The sequence below is a fragment of the Rhyacophila brunnea genome, unplaced genomic scaffold (assembly GCF_057557595.1).
Source record: "Rhyacophila brunnea isolate RB1 unplaced genomic scaffold, BYU_Rbru_1.0 scaffold_20, whole genome shotgun sequence".
NCBI lineage: Eukaryota > Metazoa > Arthropoda > Insecta > Trichoptera > Rhyacophilidae > Rhyacophila > Rhyacophila brunnea.
In genome coordinates this window covers 10,377,261-10,397,486 of record NW_028232860.1, presented here as the reverse complement: position 1 = coordinate 10,397,486, position 20,226 = coordinate 10,377,261, and the positions used below count along the sequence as shown (strand labels likewise).

Genomic DNA, 20,226 nt, shown 5'->3' with positions numbered 1-20,226 from the left:
GCGAAGGCTTACAGTGCGGTCCCTTTTCATTTCTAGTTTCAAATCGTCAGCAAATTCATAAGGTAAGTACCTACCTATTTACCCATTTAATTATGTATATTTGGACAATTAATTAAAAATACAAATACACCAAAAATCTTTTATATGACATACACACTATTATTTATAGCATTTCCACGAAACCTACAATCAAACAGTGGTGGTTTGTGATAGATTTGCAGGAAACCTTATGAAAAAAAGCATTATAAACTGACATTAAATTATGTATTTTTTTCCGACTATGTCCGATCCTAATAGGATCATATGGGGCTCCACAGGGTAGAAGTTTGTATTAACAGATTTTGTTTTTTACGAGTAATAGATGTCAGCCACTTGCTCAACCTATAACGTCCATACCCTGACTCACACACAAATTGAAAAACAATATGTATACTTGCCAGACCCAGGATTCGAGCCTGAGAACCACGGCGTGATAGTCCAACGCTTAAGCCGCGCGGCCACCGTGGGGGTAAATATGTATTACAGCGGGTATTATAATCATGGCCACCACAAGGGGGGGGGGACTGACAGGACTCTAGCCTAAGGGGGCGAGCTCAGGGGGTCTACCAGACAAGTGAGATCTTCACTTCACACATCACAAATTTTCTCTAATAATAAAAATACTTATATGCGGTGTACATGAGAACTCTGCCAATCATGATAGTATTGACCGATGTGTCCATCATAGAAATCGGGGACATCAGCTGTTTGTTCTTCTAAGGTGCATAACTAACCTGCCATTTGTAATGCAATTGGGAAGACAACTATATTCAATCAAATTTATTCGGTTAATGATAGTTATGTATCACTTGCGTATACATAGGCGAGTGTTGCTTTATTCTTGAAATTGGGTCTAGTTTGCTCATATGGTATACTTTTATGTACTTAGTTTTTTTATGATGTTTCAATTTTACTCTTCTGACTGCGGTATTTTTTAAATAAATATTGTTAATACTATTAGATATTTATATGTTCCCCCTTAACTCCATGTCATATTGTGAATGTCTTGAATTTATAATTTGTAAATATTACTCTGTGTAAAACAAATAAATTTGAAATTTTAAAACCACTGTAGGTATTATTATAAAAGTTAATATTACTATAATATTATGATGTTTCGGTTTACAACACCTGACGTAAAAAAATGTTGCAAGTACCTAAAAAATTGAATGTCAACTAAAAGTAAAAGTGAGCATTTTCACAAAATTAAGTGTTATTCACCTCAAAGTACTATGCATTATACCGTTTTGTAAAATAACCGCAAAAGGTAGGTATTTCGACACACTTTTGTTATAGAAAAAAAATCAATGTCCAGAATAAATTTTGTTACCATACCAAGTATTTAGAATATCGATGTGGTCTTTTAGACCAGTACATTCTTTTCAAAATTATAATTAATTTTGTTGATTCGCCAATTGTATTCAACTTGAGATAGTAGTGGATGTCCATTGTCCATCGAGCTCTACTGAACATCCAGCTTTGTAAATTTGTTTGAAAGACCGTCCAACCTCTTTGGGTCGTATAGTACCGAGATAAAATTCATGCCTAAATAAAACACGGTTCCTGTCGATTTAAACTTTACAGGAAGTCAGCGACTAACAATTTTTGAAAATAGCTGATATACCTGCTGTATTATTTGTTAGGTTAGGTTAGGTTTTCATTCTTAAATTTATGAATTTTGCCAAAATCGGCTATGAAAATTGGCGCGGTTTCCGTTTGGCTTTAAGCCGACTTGTACCTTACAAAATACGTAATAAAAAGGGTCTAGGACGATTTGGCGCCGGGCAACTGGACGCCACGCAATTCGAAATTAAATAGACGTTATGTGCTTATAGGTACTACTAAAATATTTAATATTAATATTATTATTTGTACTTATTTAAATTATTATATTATGATTTAATAGTTGGTGGGAATTTAAATATGCACACGTAAATAATGATTTAATCGTGCATATGTTTAAGTTCCAACGAAAAAAGAGTTTTTTATTTTATATAAAGCCTATGGCATGGTAATTCTCAATCCGCAATAGAAAAAACATTGTGTTAAGAGTAAAATAAATTAAAACTACTAAGTAGTAGATAGAAACTGATTAAAATTCCTCGTCTACGTTCTGTATACGTGTCTACGACAGTGCGGCGTCCAATTGTCCTGGCGTCCAGTTGTCTTATTCCCAAAAAAAATACTGAAATACAAGGGAAAGACAGTATAAAATAGATGTGTAATTAAATTAGGAATACAGAACAACACCTATTTTTTTCATCTCGATACTATAGAGATGATCGGATCATCTTTTACCGATAAGAAAACCCACGGCGAACTGAACTGTGCTACGGCGAAATTATGTAAAGCCAGATATTCATTAGCTAGCCGTAACTGTAACCGTTGCTGATACACTACTTAATATGGACGCCAAATAATTAGTTCACAAAAATAAAAAATAATTATTTCGCAGCTAGAGTTGGTTACAGTTACGGCTCGCTAATGAGTACCCGGCTTAATACGTACAATTTACATGTAACCATTACCATTATCTATGAATTATAATAATTATTAGCTTTCCCTGCGTAATATATTATCATAAATAAAGCCTCCATTTGCATTTAAGTAGATTTCTTTAAGATTTCTGATTACTTAGTGACATGATGTAATAATTGGTTAGGGTACCCGACCCCAAACAACTCGGTTGAAATAAGCTAGTGTAATTATTATTAAACCTACTGTCAGTTAACTACTAAAAAAATGAACTGCATAATATATTCTAGAAAATAGATATCGCAACTAATACGGAGGTAAATACTGTCACTTTCAAAAATCACTTTTTTTATAACAAGCTTAAAATTTCAAAATGTCAGGCTCCACTATAAAAACTACTCTTTTTGTATATGCAATAATACGTATAAATTCTTGTTATTATACATCATGTCAGTCAGTGGCGCACCCAGGGGGGGAGCCAAGGGGCCTTGGCCCCCCCCCCAAAAACATTGAAATTGAAAGCCAATAGTTTAGACAAATAAAAACACGGCAAAAAAATGATTTGAAAATCTCCAGCACCCTCTTTAAAAAAAAATTCTTAGATTTTAATTTCTAACACAAAAATTTCGAAACACTAATGTCGGGTTTTTTTAGAAACTCAACCTCTAATGGAAATGTCAAAAAATTCTCAGTGTCCACCCGAATTCCGGAGTGGTGTAGGTCATGGCTGGGGAGGGCTGACAGGGCTCTATCCTGGGGGGCCCGGCGTGTCGGGTTGACCAGATAAGTGAGATAAACACACATAAATTAGCTTTAATAGTAAAAAAGTCGCCTGCGGCGCTATTACACTACATAGCCATGAACATTTTCAATTACTTATATAATTATGCAATATATTTTTTAATTATTATGTGTCGATACTCGACAGCTCTATTATTAAAGTAGATGTATTAAAAATCGCCAATAATTCACTGTATAAGTACCCTTAATTTGAACTAAAACACAATTTGAAAAACGTTAATGTAGTGCTTTACACTGCATTTAATCTCCTAATATCCTAGCCTAAGGGCCCGTTTCAGGATGTGGGGACCATGGTATAGGTACACCGAGTGCAATAGACAAAAGACCGATAAACGAGAAATTAAGCTGTGAAGAAGAAAAAGAGTCTATGGGACTAATTGACATTCTCCTCCTTGGCCCCCCCCCCAATATTAAATCCTGGGTGCGCCACTGATGTCAGTAGGTAATGGTCAGCGCTCGAAATAGGAAAGATTATGAACCGGAGCACTCAAAATTTTTCCGAAAGTGTGCGAGTTTTTTTGTTGTACGAGTATAATACCTACTTAGAGCTTAGACGAACAAATGCAATAACATGATTTAAATAATATCTGATATGCACTTCTACTAAAGATTTGTGTAAGCAAAGTTGTACTTGACAAAACTAGTTTTTTCGTAATATTATTAATTATTAAATATTAAGTAATATTATTTTTCCTTCCTTGATCTGTCACAAATAGGGATTCCAATCTCGGGATCCCAAACTATTTTCGATACATATGAATCCAGGGATTGATAAACATAATCCCGAAACTTTCAGGATTGATTTTTTTATTATTTTTTATGGAAAATAAAATGAAAATATAACAGAAAAAATACTTTTAATAACAAATAATATAATAAATAAACATTAGAAATAAACTGAGTTTGAATAAAATTTGATTTATACCCATGTGTAATTTTCCGATTCATTTTATTTTTCACATACATTAATAAAAATGAGAAATATTGGAAAAAAACAATGCTTCGCACTATTAACAGAGTAATTCCACCATGATCTCATACGTTTTACGGCAGTTTCATATTTGGCTGACTAATTAGATTTATGAAGCGGAAATGCCATAAGTACACCATGATTTGCTTTACTATCAGAAACAGCAAAATCTCATATTAAATTCACATTATTATTTATATTATAATATTATTTACTACATTAAACTTATGTATTTCCAAAATTGAACGTAGACAATATTAACAATAAGTGTCTTAAATAGTGTAAATTATACAAAATTTATTTTTGACCGATTTTTTCAATGTTATTTGTGAATATAAAATTTTTATATTCACAATGGAAAAAAATGCCAATCCCGGGATCAGAATTTTGGCTCGGGATTGGATTCCCTAACTTACAAATAAGCAGTGTATTCTTCTCGAAGATTTCACGAACCCGAGCTGAGTTCCGGTGCGTTCCTGTCCATTTCGAGCGTTGGGTAAGGTCCGGACCGCCCCAAATATTATATTAAATAAAACACTAAAGGTAATAATAAAAATTACAAACTTTTAAATGAACTGCAAAATCGTTTTCTGTAATTAAGTCATTAATGGTTTGATTATAGGTAAGTGACCTACAAGACTACTGACAAAAGTGCAAATTATGTAAAACGTCGTAGGTTAAAATACAAAAGGAAGCACAAGTTAAAACGTAGAAAAAATATAGATTAAAATTATTTGTGTTTTTTCTCTGGACAAATGTGGGTATGGTATCTAAAGACGTAAATACTGTCGTAGAAGTAGATCCAGAAGCCGCTGGATAGACCAGTTCTGAGTTCTTAAAAAGTACGTGGAAAAGCAATGCACATGACTGGGAAGAGAGGAATCGGCTTGGAGAGTTCATCATCTAAAAGTGTGTTGGTCGAGGCTGATGAAGATGATGATTAAACCTCAATTTAAAACGTTTTTATTCATCCATCACATAACATATTTCATAAATCCCAATGACAAATAAATATTGCCAAAGCCACTGGCGGCATTATTGATGTAATGTTATAAAGACAATGCAATCATAATAATATGTGTAATTATGATGTATTCGTACTTACCAGTAATATTTACCGATATGTCGAACGAAAGGAAATTACGGAATATGAAGATTTCCGTAAATTATTTATGTCATGAATTGGTAGGGTGCCCAATGAGTACAAACATTAAATAGTTAAAACCACAAACTATATTGTTTTTTTATTGTCGACCCCGCTGTCGTCCAATGCATAAGGCATAGGGTTCCAGAGGCGAAGACTCCATACAAGGCGATTATGATTATAAAGGTTACTTTCTTAAGAAACAATTAACGTATTTGAATAATAACATTCTACAAAAATAATTTAATTTGCCAATGAAATTTATCGTATACCTATAAATGTATTATAAATATATATAACCATCTGTCAAAGGTTAAAAAAAAGTATGCAGCAGCGCCACATCTCGTCAACTGTATGGAATTTACCTCACGTGACATCAGCCCCGTCTACAGCAATGTGTGCAATGCGATAGGCTCGAAAGTTCGAAGCCTAAAACCTCTCCGCATAATATTATTATCTATGACTTCAGCTTTCTCCAAAATAATTAATAATAAGATAATTTAAAAAAAGAAATCAATCACATAAGTACCTATATACCTAGATTGTTTTTAAAAATAAAAATTAATTTTATCTTATGATATTTGAAGTGTATAAATGTTTAAAAAAATACACAATTTAAACTCAACGCTCAATTTCATATTGTCAGTGAGCTATTGAAATTGATTTAGTGTATCGTTGTCATGTTAACGTCACGTTGTTAAACCCTGCCTAATCCAAACTACACTAATAACAAATAGTCGTTTAACTATAAAATATCTAAAATGATCCTATTAAACCATACATAAATTTAGATATTTTATAGATTGAAATGTCTGAAAACAAAAACGGCAGTTTTTTAAAATTGATAAAACAAAAATGGAATTGTTCACCAGCCGCCAATAGAATATTGCTGTTTTGTTTCTATCGATTTTTAAAAACTTCCGTTTTTGTTTCCAGACACCTCATATAATTATGAATACGTTTTATTGATTACGGTTTGGTATAACGGTTTGGCTAACCAATACCATCTGTAATAATTTAACGAAAACAAATAAGTATGACTGAAAAAGAGTGCACTATTTTTGTCGGATTGTCCATATCATACCTAAATGATTATGGTTTGATTTATGCAGGATTTATTTGAATAAAAAAACTAACCTGCACCATTTGCAAATTACAGTACACTCTCAATAATCCACCGCTCGATTATCCGACAACTACTATAATCCGCCGTTATTTTTACTAGTTGAAATCACAAAATCAAGCTCTACAATTCGCCGGTATTCGATTGTCAAATTCCGTAGTCCGCCGCGTACAAGTATACAACGCAGATGAGAAGTGTTTATTTTGGAAACTTCTCCTTCGTAAAACGTACGTTCATCGCGAATGACAGCATCACAATTATGCCGTGCTCCAATGCAACCGTGACCACAAACTGAAGCTTTTGGTCATAGGGAAGGCCAGAAATCCTAAGCCATTCAAGAATATCTGCCTCACTGAACAACTGGTTATGTCAAGTGATTTACTGTTTAATATTTAGTTAATAATAAATATGTATAATTTAGTAAATACTTGTTTTTAATTATAAATAAAACCGTAATTTGCTAGTACAAATTTCTCAAAAAAATATTTTTACGAAATACTGTTTTAATTTTTATCATATTTTGTATGTATGCACTATATAATCCGCCGCTTTCACTAATTGGGCACTTGTATGGTTTTTGGGGTGGCGGATTACTGAGAGAGTACTGTATATTCTTAGTTAAACGAAAACAAATAAGTATGACTTGACAAAGTTTTGTGTGCACTATTTATATCGAATCTTAACATCCTACCCCCACCCTTCGCCACTGCTAAGTATAATGCAACTTCCACTTTATGGAAGCCCAAATTCTTCATAATTAATATTATGGTAATTTACTGTTTAATTTAAATCGTTGCTTTCATTAAGGCTATACCTCAGTTGATGCATGGTCTAAAAAGATCGTGGCTAGGCGATGCGCGGATTGCGGGTCGCGGGTGCAAATGACGGAATCCGAACGAAATATAATTTGTCATAAAAGTTCAACATGCGTCCTTTTATGTTATGTTTATTATTATATTCGTAATAATAATAGTATATTCATTGACATGTTTTCTTTTTTAAGTACATACATAAAGTTTTTTAGTCATCTTTACACGATTTAAGGATATTTTCATCCGACGACAAAACGAATCGACGTGCAGACGCCTCGACTATCGCTCTCCGAATGACAACGCAGCCGTAATTTCGTTCTATATACAGTTGAAAAATATTTGCCGTTTCACTTATGTACCTGCGCTCTTAATATATAGGTGTTGTGGTCATCCTACCGCGCAATGCTGCATATGTACCAAAAACGAAAGGTGTCTCGAAAAAAGTGAAAGTAAGAAAGACAGACTCCGCCAACCGAATAACTCTCGTTCTGCGGCACAAGAATGGATTGGATAATAAGAAAATAATTCGGAGTTCGGTCCACAGTCACAACGTAACCTGCCACACGATCTGACGAGACTTACACCGGTTACTTGCGGTAACTGAAGTGGCTTGGTGAATCAAAAATCAGTGGGCTATCGGCCGAACGCGCTGCAATTTTGGATATAGAAGATGGTAAGCATAAACAGTACTTATAAGTTTCAATCTACTTTAGGAAATGTAACATAATTACCAGATAAAAAGAACTTTTTATATACTTACAACGTTTTTAAATTTTCTGTTAAATTATTATGCTCAAACTTGTACTTGATATGAAGTAAATAAAAAACAAACAAACAAGCAAATATATAGAATACTGAAATGTCATTTTGATTTCCATTGTAACGCACGTATATATTAATAATTTAGTGCTAGGACCACCCACTTAGCAACCAATAATAGTAGATTGGATTACGGATTTCTTCCGAAATAACTTTTCATACAAAAAATAATTAACTGAAAATGAATTCAATTCTACTTAAAGATGGCTAAAAGTATTAAAAGAATGCATTGGCATCGTGTTCTGTTATATTCTAAAAGTTTCAAATGTCTAGCTAGTCGGGAAGTTAGTAAAAAGTCGATTGCAAGATTTGTACTGGATAAACAACCACCGGACAAACAAGAATACGAGCTAATAAAAACGTTGAAAAAAATTAACTTTGACTTTTACAAAGATAAAATACACCACATTTGAACTTTTATAAATTATTATGTGTAGGTATTGATGTATTATTATACTCATTGTGTGTAGCTATCAGTAGCGAAGGGTGGATGTAGGCTGTTAAGATCCGCCATAAATAGTGCACATTAAACTTTGTTAGTCATACGTATTTGTTTTTATTGAACTAAAACTACAATTATTTACAGATGGTTTTGTCTGTATTTAAAAATCAATTAAGCCCTGCTAACCAAACCATAACTGTTTTGGTATACTTTAGGCGATACGACAAAATTGTATACACTTTAATCATATTTATTTGTTTTCGTTGAATTAAGAATATTAAACATAATTTTGGTTATTTTTTTAAAATTCATTAAGCCCTGCCTAACCAAACTATAATAGATAAAAAATATTATTCTATCCATAAAATAAACAAAGGTATGTATGATTGAACTAGAATTTTAGATATTTCATACATAGTCGAGTATTTTTGACTATTATCTATTATGGCTTGGTTTTCGCAGGATTTCATTGAATTTTAATAACTAACCAACGCCATCTGTGAATAAATTGTAGTCTTATTTCAATGAAATAGTTTAGTGTGCACAATTCATGGCGGATCTTAACAGCCTATCTTCACCCTTCGCCACTAGTAGGTATCAGTAGTTATGTTAAATTGAATTTAAATCCTATTCAAAACAGTCAGTCAATGTCAGTTTGTGGCAATCTACATAAATTTCCCTAATAATAAGCGTCCGGAAATTTGCACGTATGCAGTTCGCCGTATCACACTTCACCGTGAAATGTTATAGGTATCGGAAATTATATGGTCGTATATCAAAGACCGTCCAACCTCTTTGGGTCGTATAGTACTGACATAAAATTCATGGCTAAATAAAACACGGTTTTTGCCGGTTTACCGGAAGCCAGCGGCAAACATATAAATATAAACATATAGCCGATATACTGGATTATTTGTTAGGTTATGTTAGATTAGAATATTTCTTTTATTTTGTTAACTGGACGGACGAAACCGGTCCTAATTTATTGATTAAAAGTGGAATAAGTACTACAAAAAAAATTGCGTTTTATTAAATTAAAACAACAATATTAGAATATAATAAATTTGGAACATTATTGTCAGCAATGCTCCAAGAACAATGCGTAATTTTTTCCATCTCGGTGCTATAATATAGATGACGAAAGAAAGATACAGATAAGAAAGTTCACGGCAAACTGTGCTACGGTGAAATGTAATAACTAAAATTTACATGTAACTATTATAATGTGGGTATGATTATTACACTCAGTAGCAGTTTAAGGCACGTGTATGACCCGTGAGCTGAATATTTTTAATCCCCTTACGAATCAATTAATATAATTAAGTATATTATAAACAAACTAAAAATATATGTTTTTTGATTTTATACAAAATGTGCAAATATTCAAGCCTCAAAATATATTATAGGTACATAGAAAACATCATAGATTTTTTTGTATTGTATAGGATAGGTACATCGCAGACGTTTAATCTACTGAGAAAATATCCTAAAAACAATGCATTTGTGGTGTTATTTCAAATTCCGGTAATATGCCGACCATCTTTTTGTGGTTTAATAATAATAGTGGTTTAATTAATCGCACCCACGATTTCCGAGCAGGTTACGTATCGGCTTATAATGTAGTTTGTATCAGGTTTTTTTTTTTTTTTTTGTGATTTTACCGAGGCTTTGACTGCGACTCGCTGTCATATCGCCTCTTCTCTTCTAGAAGGAGATCCGTCGATCAGGTCCTCACTCCTATTCTGTTAAATAACTTTACAATTTTGCCTAACTCTTCCGTCTTACCCACCGCCAGGACACCCTTCAATTCGTCGACATTCTCATAGATATCTGCAATTCGCAGCTGTACTCTGTGAACTTCATATTTGGGGCATTGCAGTGCTATATGTACAATGTCCTCTAAAACATGACATTCATCGCAGAGCTGCGATTCGCTTCTTCCCATGAGGACATCAAATCTTTTGCCCATGGTGTGCCCTGTTCTTAGCCTCAGTATTAACTTAAGCTCATTCCTCGTCAAAGAAGACTCTACAAACCAGGGCACCTCTCGTGGTGTTGGTAGAATCGACTTACTCCATTTCCCCTTTTCTAATGATGCCCTATGGTGAAAATCTATCCACATACTATGGCACATTTTCTTTATAGCCTCATTCCAGTCCAGGTTTTCTGGTATCCACTGATATGGTACCCCTGAATGGCCGGCTACCTTTGCCAGCTCATCTGCCCTTTCATTTCCCTCAATGCCCATGTGCGATGGGATCCATTGAAGGCATAGATCTCCTCCTCTATTTTTCTTGGCGTCGATCTGGTCAAGGATGTGGTATGCTATGGTTTTACTGTTATGTGAGCGAGTTGCTGCGGCAAGATGTTGTAAAGCGCTTTTAGAGTCTGTTAAAATGACAGCGGATTGCGCCGAGAAATCATCGCTTAAAGTGTATTTAATTGCTTCGTTTATCGCGATGAGTTCTGCCGTCATTATTGGTATTGCTGGGTTTAGCTTCCAGCTCTTGTTTATACCTACTTCTGGTATCACAAGAGCTGCTCCTGCTCTATTCTGATCTTTGGATCCATCTGTATAAAGGTGGCTCCATCCTGCGTACCTCTCTGTCAGCATTTTTTCGACACGCTCTCTTCCTTTATCGGATACTATGCTCCGTTTTGGTTTGTCTATTCCTTTGACCTCTAGTTGGATAACAGAGCTGAGGTCGTAGGTACCAACTGGCCTCCTCAGCGAATACATACCTAGGCATTTTGTATTTAATACCTCCCAACTTTCTGTGGCTTTTAGGATTCCTACCAGTAGAGGGAGCTTTCTTTTCTCATAATATGTATTGCTTTCAACAAGCTCGTATAGGAGTTTCACCTTTGCCAATATGGGGTTATCTATTATAGATTTCCACTTCATCCATGTCTTGGTAGCCAGTGCCCATCTCCTGACATTCAGTGGAGGTACGCTGAGTTCCGCTTGGAGCACGTGAATGGGTGTTGTCCTGATAAATCCTCCACATATTCTTAATGCTTTGGACTGGATGCGGTCTAGCCTCACCGAATTAGTTTCGGCGGCGGAGTGGTAAAACATGCTCCCGTAATCTAATCGGCTTCTAATGAGTGCCGTGTATAACCTTCTCATATGAATGGGGTGTACGCCCCACCCACCTCCCGCGAGTACTTTGAGTATGTTCAGAGGTTGTGTCAGGCTATTCGCGCAATGACTAATATGATGCTTCCACGTTAGTCTATAGTCCAGGTTCATACCTAAAAATTTATAAGTGTCTACTCTTTCTATTATAGTGCCGTCGATTTTTAAGTTAAGCTGGTTTTGTCTCTTGCCTCTGGCAAAAAGAACCACCTTAGTTTTGCTGGGAGCTACTTTGAGGCCTCGCGTTTCCAATAATAATTTCATTTCGTCAAGACTCTTCTGCATTAACCTTTGACATTCATCTACTCTTTTTCCCGAACAAAAAAGTGCGAAATCATCTGCATATTGTACAATGTTGACCCTCGTCATTAACTTTAATATGTCAGTTGTAAGAATGTTGAATAGTAATGGGGACAGGGGGTCTCCTTGCGGAAGGCCTCTTGAGCATACCGTACTCTTCTTTTCATTATTAATGCACATGGTGATTTTTCTTTCATTTAAATACTGCTTAAGATATTTAGTGATCTTCCCACCGATTCCCCATTCATTTAACACCCTTGACACTTCTTTCACATGCACATTATTATACGCATCCTGGATGTCCAGGAATGTTGTCAGGGTTACTTCGTTTTTGACCTGTGCTGCATTGATGTCTAGTACTAGGTTGCCTATGTTCTCCAGAGTCGACTTTTGCCTTCTGAATCCCGTAGTATTGTGATGAAAAAGTTGTTTTTTCTCTGCAAACCATTCGATTCTTCTTGCAATCATCTGGTTGAACGTTTTGCACATGCATGATATGAGTGCAATTGGTCTGACTGACGACACTAGGGTAGGGTCTCGCCCTGGTTTTACGATTGGGATAATCATCGTTTCCTTCCATTGCCTAGGGACTTTGCCGGTTTCCATGATTAAGTTGAATATCTCCACTAGTTTATTTTTTCCAATCTCTGGCAGCTGAGCGATCATGGAATATGAAACTTCGTCCATGCCGGGGGCAGTGTCTTTATTTTTGGTTACTGATCTTAGTTCCGCCACTGTAAGAATTTCATTCATTGTATCATTAGGATTATGTGTTTCCTGTTCTGCGATTTCTTCCTTCATTTCGTCACTTTTACTTGCTAATTGTTGAAGGAGGAGTGACGCCATGCTTTCATCCAGTTGATTATTGAATTTGTTTCCCGATTTGCCCTTCATCCAACTCATTTTTCTCCACATTTCTGAGTAGGAAGTTTCCGAGTTGACGGAGTCACAAAATGTTTTCCAACTTTCTCTTTTGGCTTTTAGGATTACTTTTCGAGTCGTGGCTTGCTTTTTCTTTAGTTCTAGGTAGTTTTCTGTGGAACTGATTTTTTTGAAGCGTGTATAGGCAAGCCTTCTCTCAGCGATTGCCTTTGATACTTCGGAGTTCCACCATGGTTTTGGTCTAAAGTTTGGGTGACTGCATACTTTGAGTCTCGGAATGCTTGTATCAGGTTCGATCCCTGGGTCTGACAAACACACATATTGTTTTTCGATGTGTTCGGAGTCAGAGTATAGACTTAATAGGTTGAGCTAGTGGCTAAAATCCATTTCTCGTAAAAACAAAAATCCGTTAATACAAACCTCCACTCTGTGGAGGCCCATATGATATTCTTAGGATCGGACATGGTTTAAAAAATAATAATCAGAATTATCAATACGTAACTAAAAGCAGTGAATAGAGAAAACATATTTTATTTAAAGTCGAAGATAAACTTCTTTTAAAAAGATAAAAATATGAATTCACTAATGGATCTCATCTTATTATTACATTATTATTATTATTTCATTGGTTATGTTCATCATCCAAATTTACTTTATTATGTTTTATCTAATGCATCGAAAATATTTTTGAATAATTCATAGTTTTAATATATTTTATGTTTATTTAAAAATTCTATTAGGTACCTACTTGAAATCCATTTTATTAATATTGAATCAAATTTTGGTATGGTTACTATATTGATGCTCGGTGAGCAATGAAATAGCGAGTACCTAATCTGGTAAAAGAACCAGGTCTCTCTCAGGGACATCATATCAGTGCATTCCAGTATGCTCAGACTGCAATGAATCTATAAAGAAAATTTGAGTGGGTAGGTTAAGATATCCATCACAGGTATACCAGCGCTATGATTTGTCAAGTTCCATCTGAGCAGAAACAAGCAGACTGCCAATAAAACAAAAATCAAGCCACACTGTTGGTGAAAGGTTTGATGATTCATGAGGAAAGTAATCCTCAGCTCTGTGATTATATTCGGAAGGACATTACATATAGGTAGTGATACAGTTTCCATACAAGTTTGAGCAGCATGGAGTAGAGCTTTGGTTTGCAGATGAACTTTGATGAACTGAAATTCACCATGATATTGAGGACGATGGAATAGTTTGGTAAAATTGTAAAGAACCAACCGAATCAAAGTAATGGCTCGAACACGAAGATGAGAAGAGACGACTTGACAGTGGATCGCGTTCCAAGCCTCGGTGTACAAATAATAAGACCCCGTTTACACGTACATGGATTTACTGTTGACAGTAAGTATTATCGCGACCATAACAAGAAAATGTATGGGTAAACATATATTATCCTGCAGTTGCAATCTTGCATGCATGCAAAAAAGTTTAGAAGGTTCTGAATTTTCTTGCGACAGTAGGGATGTTTTTGATCTGCGCCTGCGCAGTAGAACGACAGTGGTGAACCTGCCGGCAAAAAACCGAACTATACTCATTTTGAGGGTAACCGATTTTCACTACCTGTCAAATAGTACCATAAAATGACAACATCGCGTCTCGCTTACTCTTGAAGAATGAGATTGGAGAGACAGTTAGCACTTTCTGTCTGTAAACGGTTATTATCGCGATTGTTTAATATACGCATTACGCAATATTGGTGCCAGTAAATCCAAGTATATGTACAGGCACTATATGAGAATTTTGAAATATTTTTGAATTAAATAGTACTGCAATGTGTAATTTATTAAATATATTTGTTTTCTAGGGCAACGGCGCTAGTGTCGACGGTCGCACAGAGCTGTTCACCCAAATCGCCGAGAAACTGAAATCAACCGACCCAGCCCTTGCGAAGCAACTTGGTGGAGTCTTCCTTTTCTGCGTGATGAAAAAGCAGGTCGTTCGCTACTGGAGTGAGTCTCTCATCCACCATTAATATAATAATATTCTATACGATGGAACCTTAATATATCAAAGCGAAGCTGAAAAGGATTGCTAAGACCCCATCCATCGACTGTTTTCGCATCCGGCTGTATGTCACACGGCATACGGAACGTATGATTTGGCTTCATCGAAATTTTGTACATAAGCATCTGGCCGTAGCCGTACACCGAATACCCCTCTACCATAAGTTGAACAAACCGATTGCCAAATTTGACATATTGTAACTGACAGCCCGTAAGGCTAATAATTAGATCAATGTTAATTGTACGTATTACATTTCACCTTAGCACAGTTCGCCGTGAGCTTTCTTATCGACCGACGATTAAAGAGATGACCGTATACTATACGGTCATATTTATAGCATCGAGATGAAAAAGTTACGCGTTGTTCGTGGAGCATTGTAGACAATAATGTTCCTTCAAGAATGAAAATCTAACCTAATCTAACCTAACAAATAATCCAGTATATCGGCTAATTTTCAAAAATTGTTTGCCGCTGACATCCTGTAAACCGACAAAAACCGTGTTTTATTTAGACATGAATTTTATCTCAGTACTATACGACCCAAAGAGGTTATACGGCCATATATTTCTGATACAATATTTCACGGTGAAGTGTGATACGGCGAACTGCATAAATACAAATTTCCGGACACGGAAATTTGTTTGTTTTTATTTATTATTTGACAACATTATGCGAGCTCTATTAATCAAGGGGTGATGTAATTTGTCTATACCTACCTCAGTTGAGGCATGGTCTAAAAAGATCGTGGCTAGGCGATGCGCGGATTGCGGGTCGCGGGTGAAATATAATTTGTCATATAAATCCAACATTCGTCCATTTAACGTTCTGTTTATTGTTCTATTAGTAGCAATAATAATATATTCATTGACATATTTTCTTTTTAAAGTAAATGGGTAACGTTTTTAGTCATCTTTACACGATTTAAGAATTAATACCCCCGTCGCCATCACGAAATAAATTGACGTATTGTCACCTCGACGTTCGCTCTCAGACTGCCAGTGAGTCCAAAATTTCGTCGCGCCTATAGTTGAAAATTATTTGCCGTTTCACTGAAGTATCGCCTTAAAAATGGGGTGAAGGAGTAACCATGTATGTAGCAATATAATTGTAAATAATATGACGATGGTCCTCGTTTGTTAATCTGGCTCTGTATACAGTGTATTAATTACGATTCAATCTGATTTCAGCCATGGACCTGGACAAGGTGATAGTTTACCCTGGCGAACCCGACGACGATAGGGAGGCCGATGCCACGTTCACCCTCACCGAGGACACGCTGCTGCAGCTGGCCAGCGGCAAGGCGGAGGCGAGAGCCGTAATCCAGGCCGGAAAATGTTCAGTCACTGGCGACATCATGAAAGCCATGAAACTGGAACCATATATTAAACTTTAATAATGATGTTAATGAAACATGACCACTTTACCATAAGTTTTACCACCGCGGACAATTATTAATTAAGACGATACTTCAGTGAAACGGAAAATAATTTTCAACTAATTTTGACGAAAAGACGTTTTTAAAACGAAATTTTGGACTCGCTGACAGTCGGAGAGCGAACGTCGAGGTGTGAATACGTCAATTTGTTTCGTGATGGCGACGGGGATATTAATTCTTAAATCGTGTAAAGATGACTAAAAACGTTACCCATTTACTTGAAAAAGAAAACATGTCAATGAATATATTATTATTGTTACTAATAGAACAATAAACAGAACATTAAATGGACGCATGTCGGATTTATAGTACAAATTATATTTCGTTCGACATGCGTCATTTGCACCCGCGACCCGCAATCCGCGCATCGCCTAGCCACGATCTTTTTAGGTCATGCCTCAACTGAGATATAGCCTTAAGCGCGGACGAAAATTTTAAGTTTATTTTAATTTCAGAGTCAAATTTAGTTAAATAAACAGATGTAGTATTTTCTATACAAAATAATACGACATAATTTACTATAGAATTTATGCTAAATCCTAGAATTTTCGTTATGGTGCTATTTGTTCATAAAAGACAAATTGTCAGACGCCCTGTTTTCTCCGGTCATACGAGTCGGCCAGGCAATGTAAATGGCATACTAAAAGTTATCCCGTTTTCAATCGGTCTATGCTCCAACTTGATTCCAGAATATTGACCTAGTGTTTTTTTGATTAATTTACTGTCGCTGCGTTATTCAAAAATAATATGATTTAAAAGAAAATCCATTGGTATTTGATTGGCTGTTAAAGCAGGTGAGGCGATCAATTCGTTAGAACGTACCAACATTTAAAAATTTGCGCATTTTTCACAACCTGAGTGTAGAAAATACTAGCATTTATTGTTGTATATTTAACACTCAATGGTGGTATATCGCTTACGCAAAACTTTCGCAAAGGGTCTCCAAACCTGTCAAAGACTCAATTCACTGTCTTTAAGTACTTAAAAATCTAAATGGTACATTCCAATCAGTATTATACAATGTTATTTTTGGTGTAACCAATTAATTGTTAATAATTTGTTATTGTTTAGTATTTTCATAGTGATTATTATTTTTCTTCAAAATCGCAATGATTATTTTTTATTACCACGTTTTTATTAGCTCGTATTCTTGTTTGTCCCGTACCTACAGATTTTTTCTTGTTGTCCAGTACATTTTTTTTCTTGTTTGTCCAAGATTTGTATTGGACGATTGAAGATTTTTAACTAACTTCCCGACTAGCTAGACATTTGAAACTTTTAGAATATATCATAACACGGCGACAAAGCATTCTTTTAATACTTTTAGCCATTTTTAAGCAGAATTGAATTCATTTTCAGTTAATTCTGTTTTGTATGGAAAGCTATTATTGTTGGTTGCTAAGGGGGTCCTAGCAACTAAATTATTAATATAGTATACGTGCGTTACTATGGAAATCAATATGAAATGTCAAAATGACATTTCAGTATTCTATAATATGTATTCAGTATTTCTATCAAGTATACATAGAATTGTCAAGTTTATATGATTCAACAGAAAATGTAAAAACGTGGTATATAAAAAGTTCTTTTTATCTTGTAATTATTAAATATTAAATTGTTAATCTGTCACACGTAAAGTTGTCTTGGTAGGCTGTGAGAGCAATCTGTTTTGAAAGAAAGAAAAAGAAAAGAAAGAGCGCTTTGAAAAACACTTTGACTTGAATGCATGTACTAAATATTTATCAATCCATTATAATAATATGACGTTGACAAGTAGGTACCAACTCAATGGCGGTTTACCCGCAGGCGCGGGGGGCACTCTCCTCGGGGTATCGGACCCGAAGTTTGAAAAAAGTCGTAGGTAACAGTTTTTAAAAGAAATACTTTCTAATGGAAAAAAAAACTATGACAACATTATTTTGTAATTTTGAAAAAAAAACTGCATTAGCGAGTAGCTTGTAAGGCTCATTTTACCGTGCAAAAGTTTTTACAGTGATTATAATAAATTAAACAAATAATAATATGTAAATTTTGATCGTATTGTCTATAGAAAAACAATCATCATTGAATATGTACAAAATAACGCCAACATTTTACATTGCTTGATACATTCACAGAATGTAATTATGAGCTTTTTGTGTATTGATTAGACTATCATCATGTATTCTTCTTTCTTCTTATTTCTTCAACTATTCGGATTTCTTGCTGAGACCGTTCTCAAGAGACCAAATTTTATTCGATTTCCTAGATTCCAGCACCCGGAATAATTGATACATTAACATTTATTCCGGGATTAAAATTAGTGACCAGAATTACAATCTCTAGGTACCTTCTATGTCCAGGGACTCGCCAAGGTTAGTTGCCCCCTCCCCAAATAAAATATATTTTTTATTATTGGAAATATGATAGAAGTCAAATAAAAGTTGAAATAAGTAACTATTTTATTGTCATCAAAATATTGATATATTTTACCTATTAAACAATGTAACATTTTGAATTAGATATGTATCAATGGAATCAACAGTTATAGACGAATATGTATTGCCATTAAAAAGAATTACGCCTCAGGCAACTTTTTATTGTTCATCGTAAAGTTAATTTTATGTAATTGAATCGGTAACATAATATATTTTTTAGTATCATTAATTATTAATTTTAAATGTTTCTTTCGAACTTTGGCCGCCCTGGTGTTCGCAGCCCCAACACCCCCGATTGGCGCGTTTCTGATATGCATTCGTCTCTATGTGCCGCCATTTAAACTATGGTTGGATATTCTGTATCATATTTGTTGCGGCTCTGACACTATTGGCCGAATCACCGACGCTATTCTTCGTCTTCTTGGCTTTCTCTTACCATCTATCTTCCCTTTCCTCTTCTGAACCAGAGCACATTTATAATTTCTAATGATGTGGTAAAATGTGCACAACAGCTAAGATTCCTACGGTTTGTAAGAAAACATCGTTACGTTATTTTTATGTTTCAATTTGTACAATAAATGTGTACACAAAAATATTATTTCAAGTAAAAATGTTTTGATACCTACCATTAATTTTATGAAAATTTAGTTTTAAGACGTTTAGTACCTACTACTATTTCTTCTCAATTGAAGTTTAGTAACAATTAGTTTTTAAGCAATACTGTTCAAATTTTGGCAAAAGTACAATGTGATAATACAATTTTTTTCAGAATAATACCTACATTTTTTTTCTGTTTCTCTTACCCTGTTCCTATTTCAGATCCCTCTATATATCTACCAAAACTATCTTATTTTAAAATAAAGAATCGTTGGCATTGAAAAAAATAGGATGTTATAGGGTGCAATCAGAAAATTCGAAACGGTATTAGTTATATTCGCGGGTAAAAAATATCCTGGAGGTAATGAACCGTAAAAAGAAGTTTCTCAAAAAATATCTAGATCTCGAGAAATCAATACAGCAAACTCGATGTTCGTGAATTCGAAAATTCTCGAATCTAAAGAATAAAAAAAGTCAAGAAATCATAAGCTCTTGGAGAGTCTTCCTGACAAAAAATCGCAATTTTACAATGTATTATCAGTAGAATACATTCGCCGAATAAGTCAGAGACATGAACGAGAATTTGCAATACGCCACCATATTGTAGGTTGAAAATTCATTTTTAAACTAAGTACGCAAGTAGGCATTATATGTGTATAATGTACGAGCACAGAACAGATAATAAATAGAATACCAATAGGCTATATTTAATACGCCGCATCTTGAAGCAGGGTTTTGAATGTGTGAGTGTCCTACGAAAATGAAGCATGCATTATGCACGTGTAATAGTGTGTGTAATA

General features: G+C 34.8%; 1 protein-coding gene across 1 annotated transcript; it reads left to right on the top strand.

Moving 5' to 3' along the window:
* Window positions 1-12,728: 12,728 nt before the first annotated feature.
* On the top strand, window positions 12,729-16,370 carry LOC147071168 (non-specific lipid-transfer protein-like 1). Its single transcript, XM_085948542.1, has 3 exons — window positions 12,729-12,800; window positions 14,778-14,922; window positions 16,165-16,370. The coding sequence occupies exons 1-3, from the start codon at window positions 12,729-12,731 to the stop codon at window positions 16,368-16,370; spliced, it is 423 nt and encodes a 140-aa protein (XP_085804668.1).
* Window positions 16,371-20,226: the final 3,856 nt, after the last annotated feature.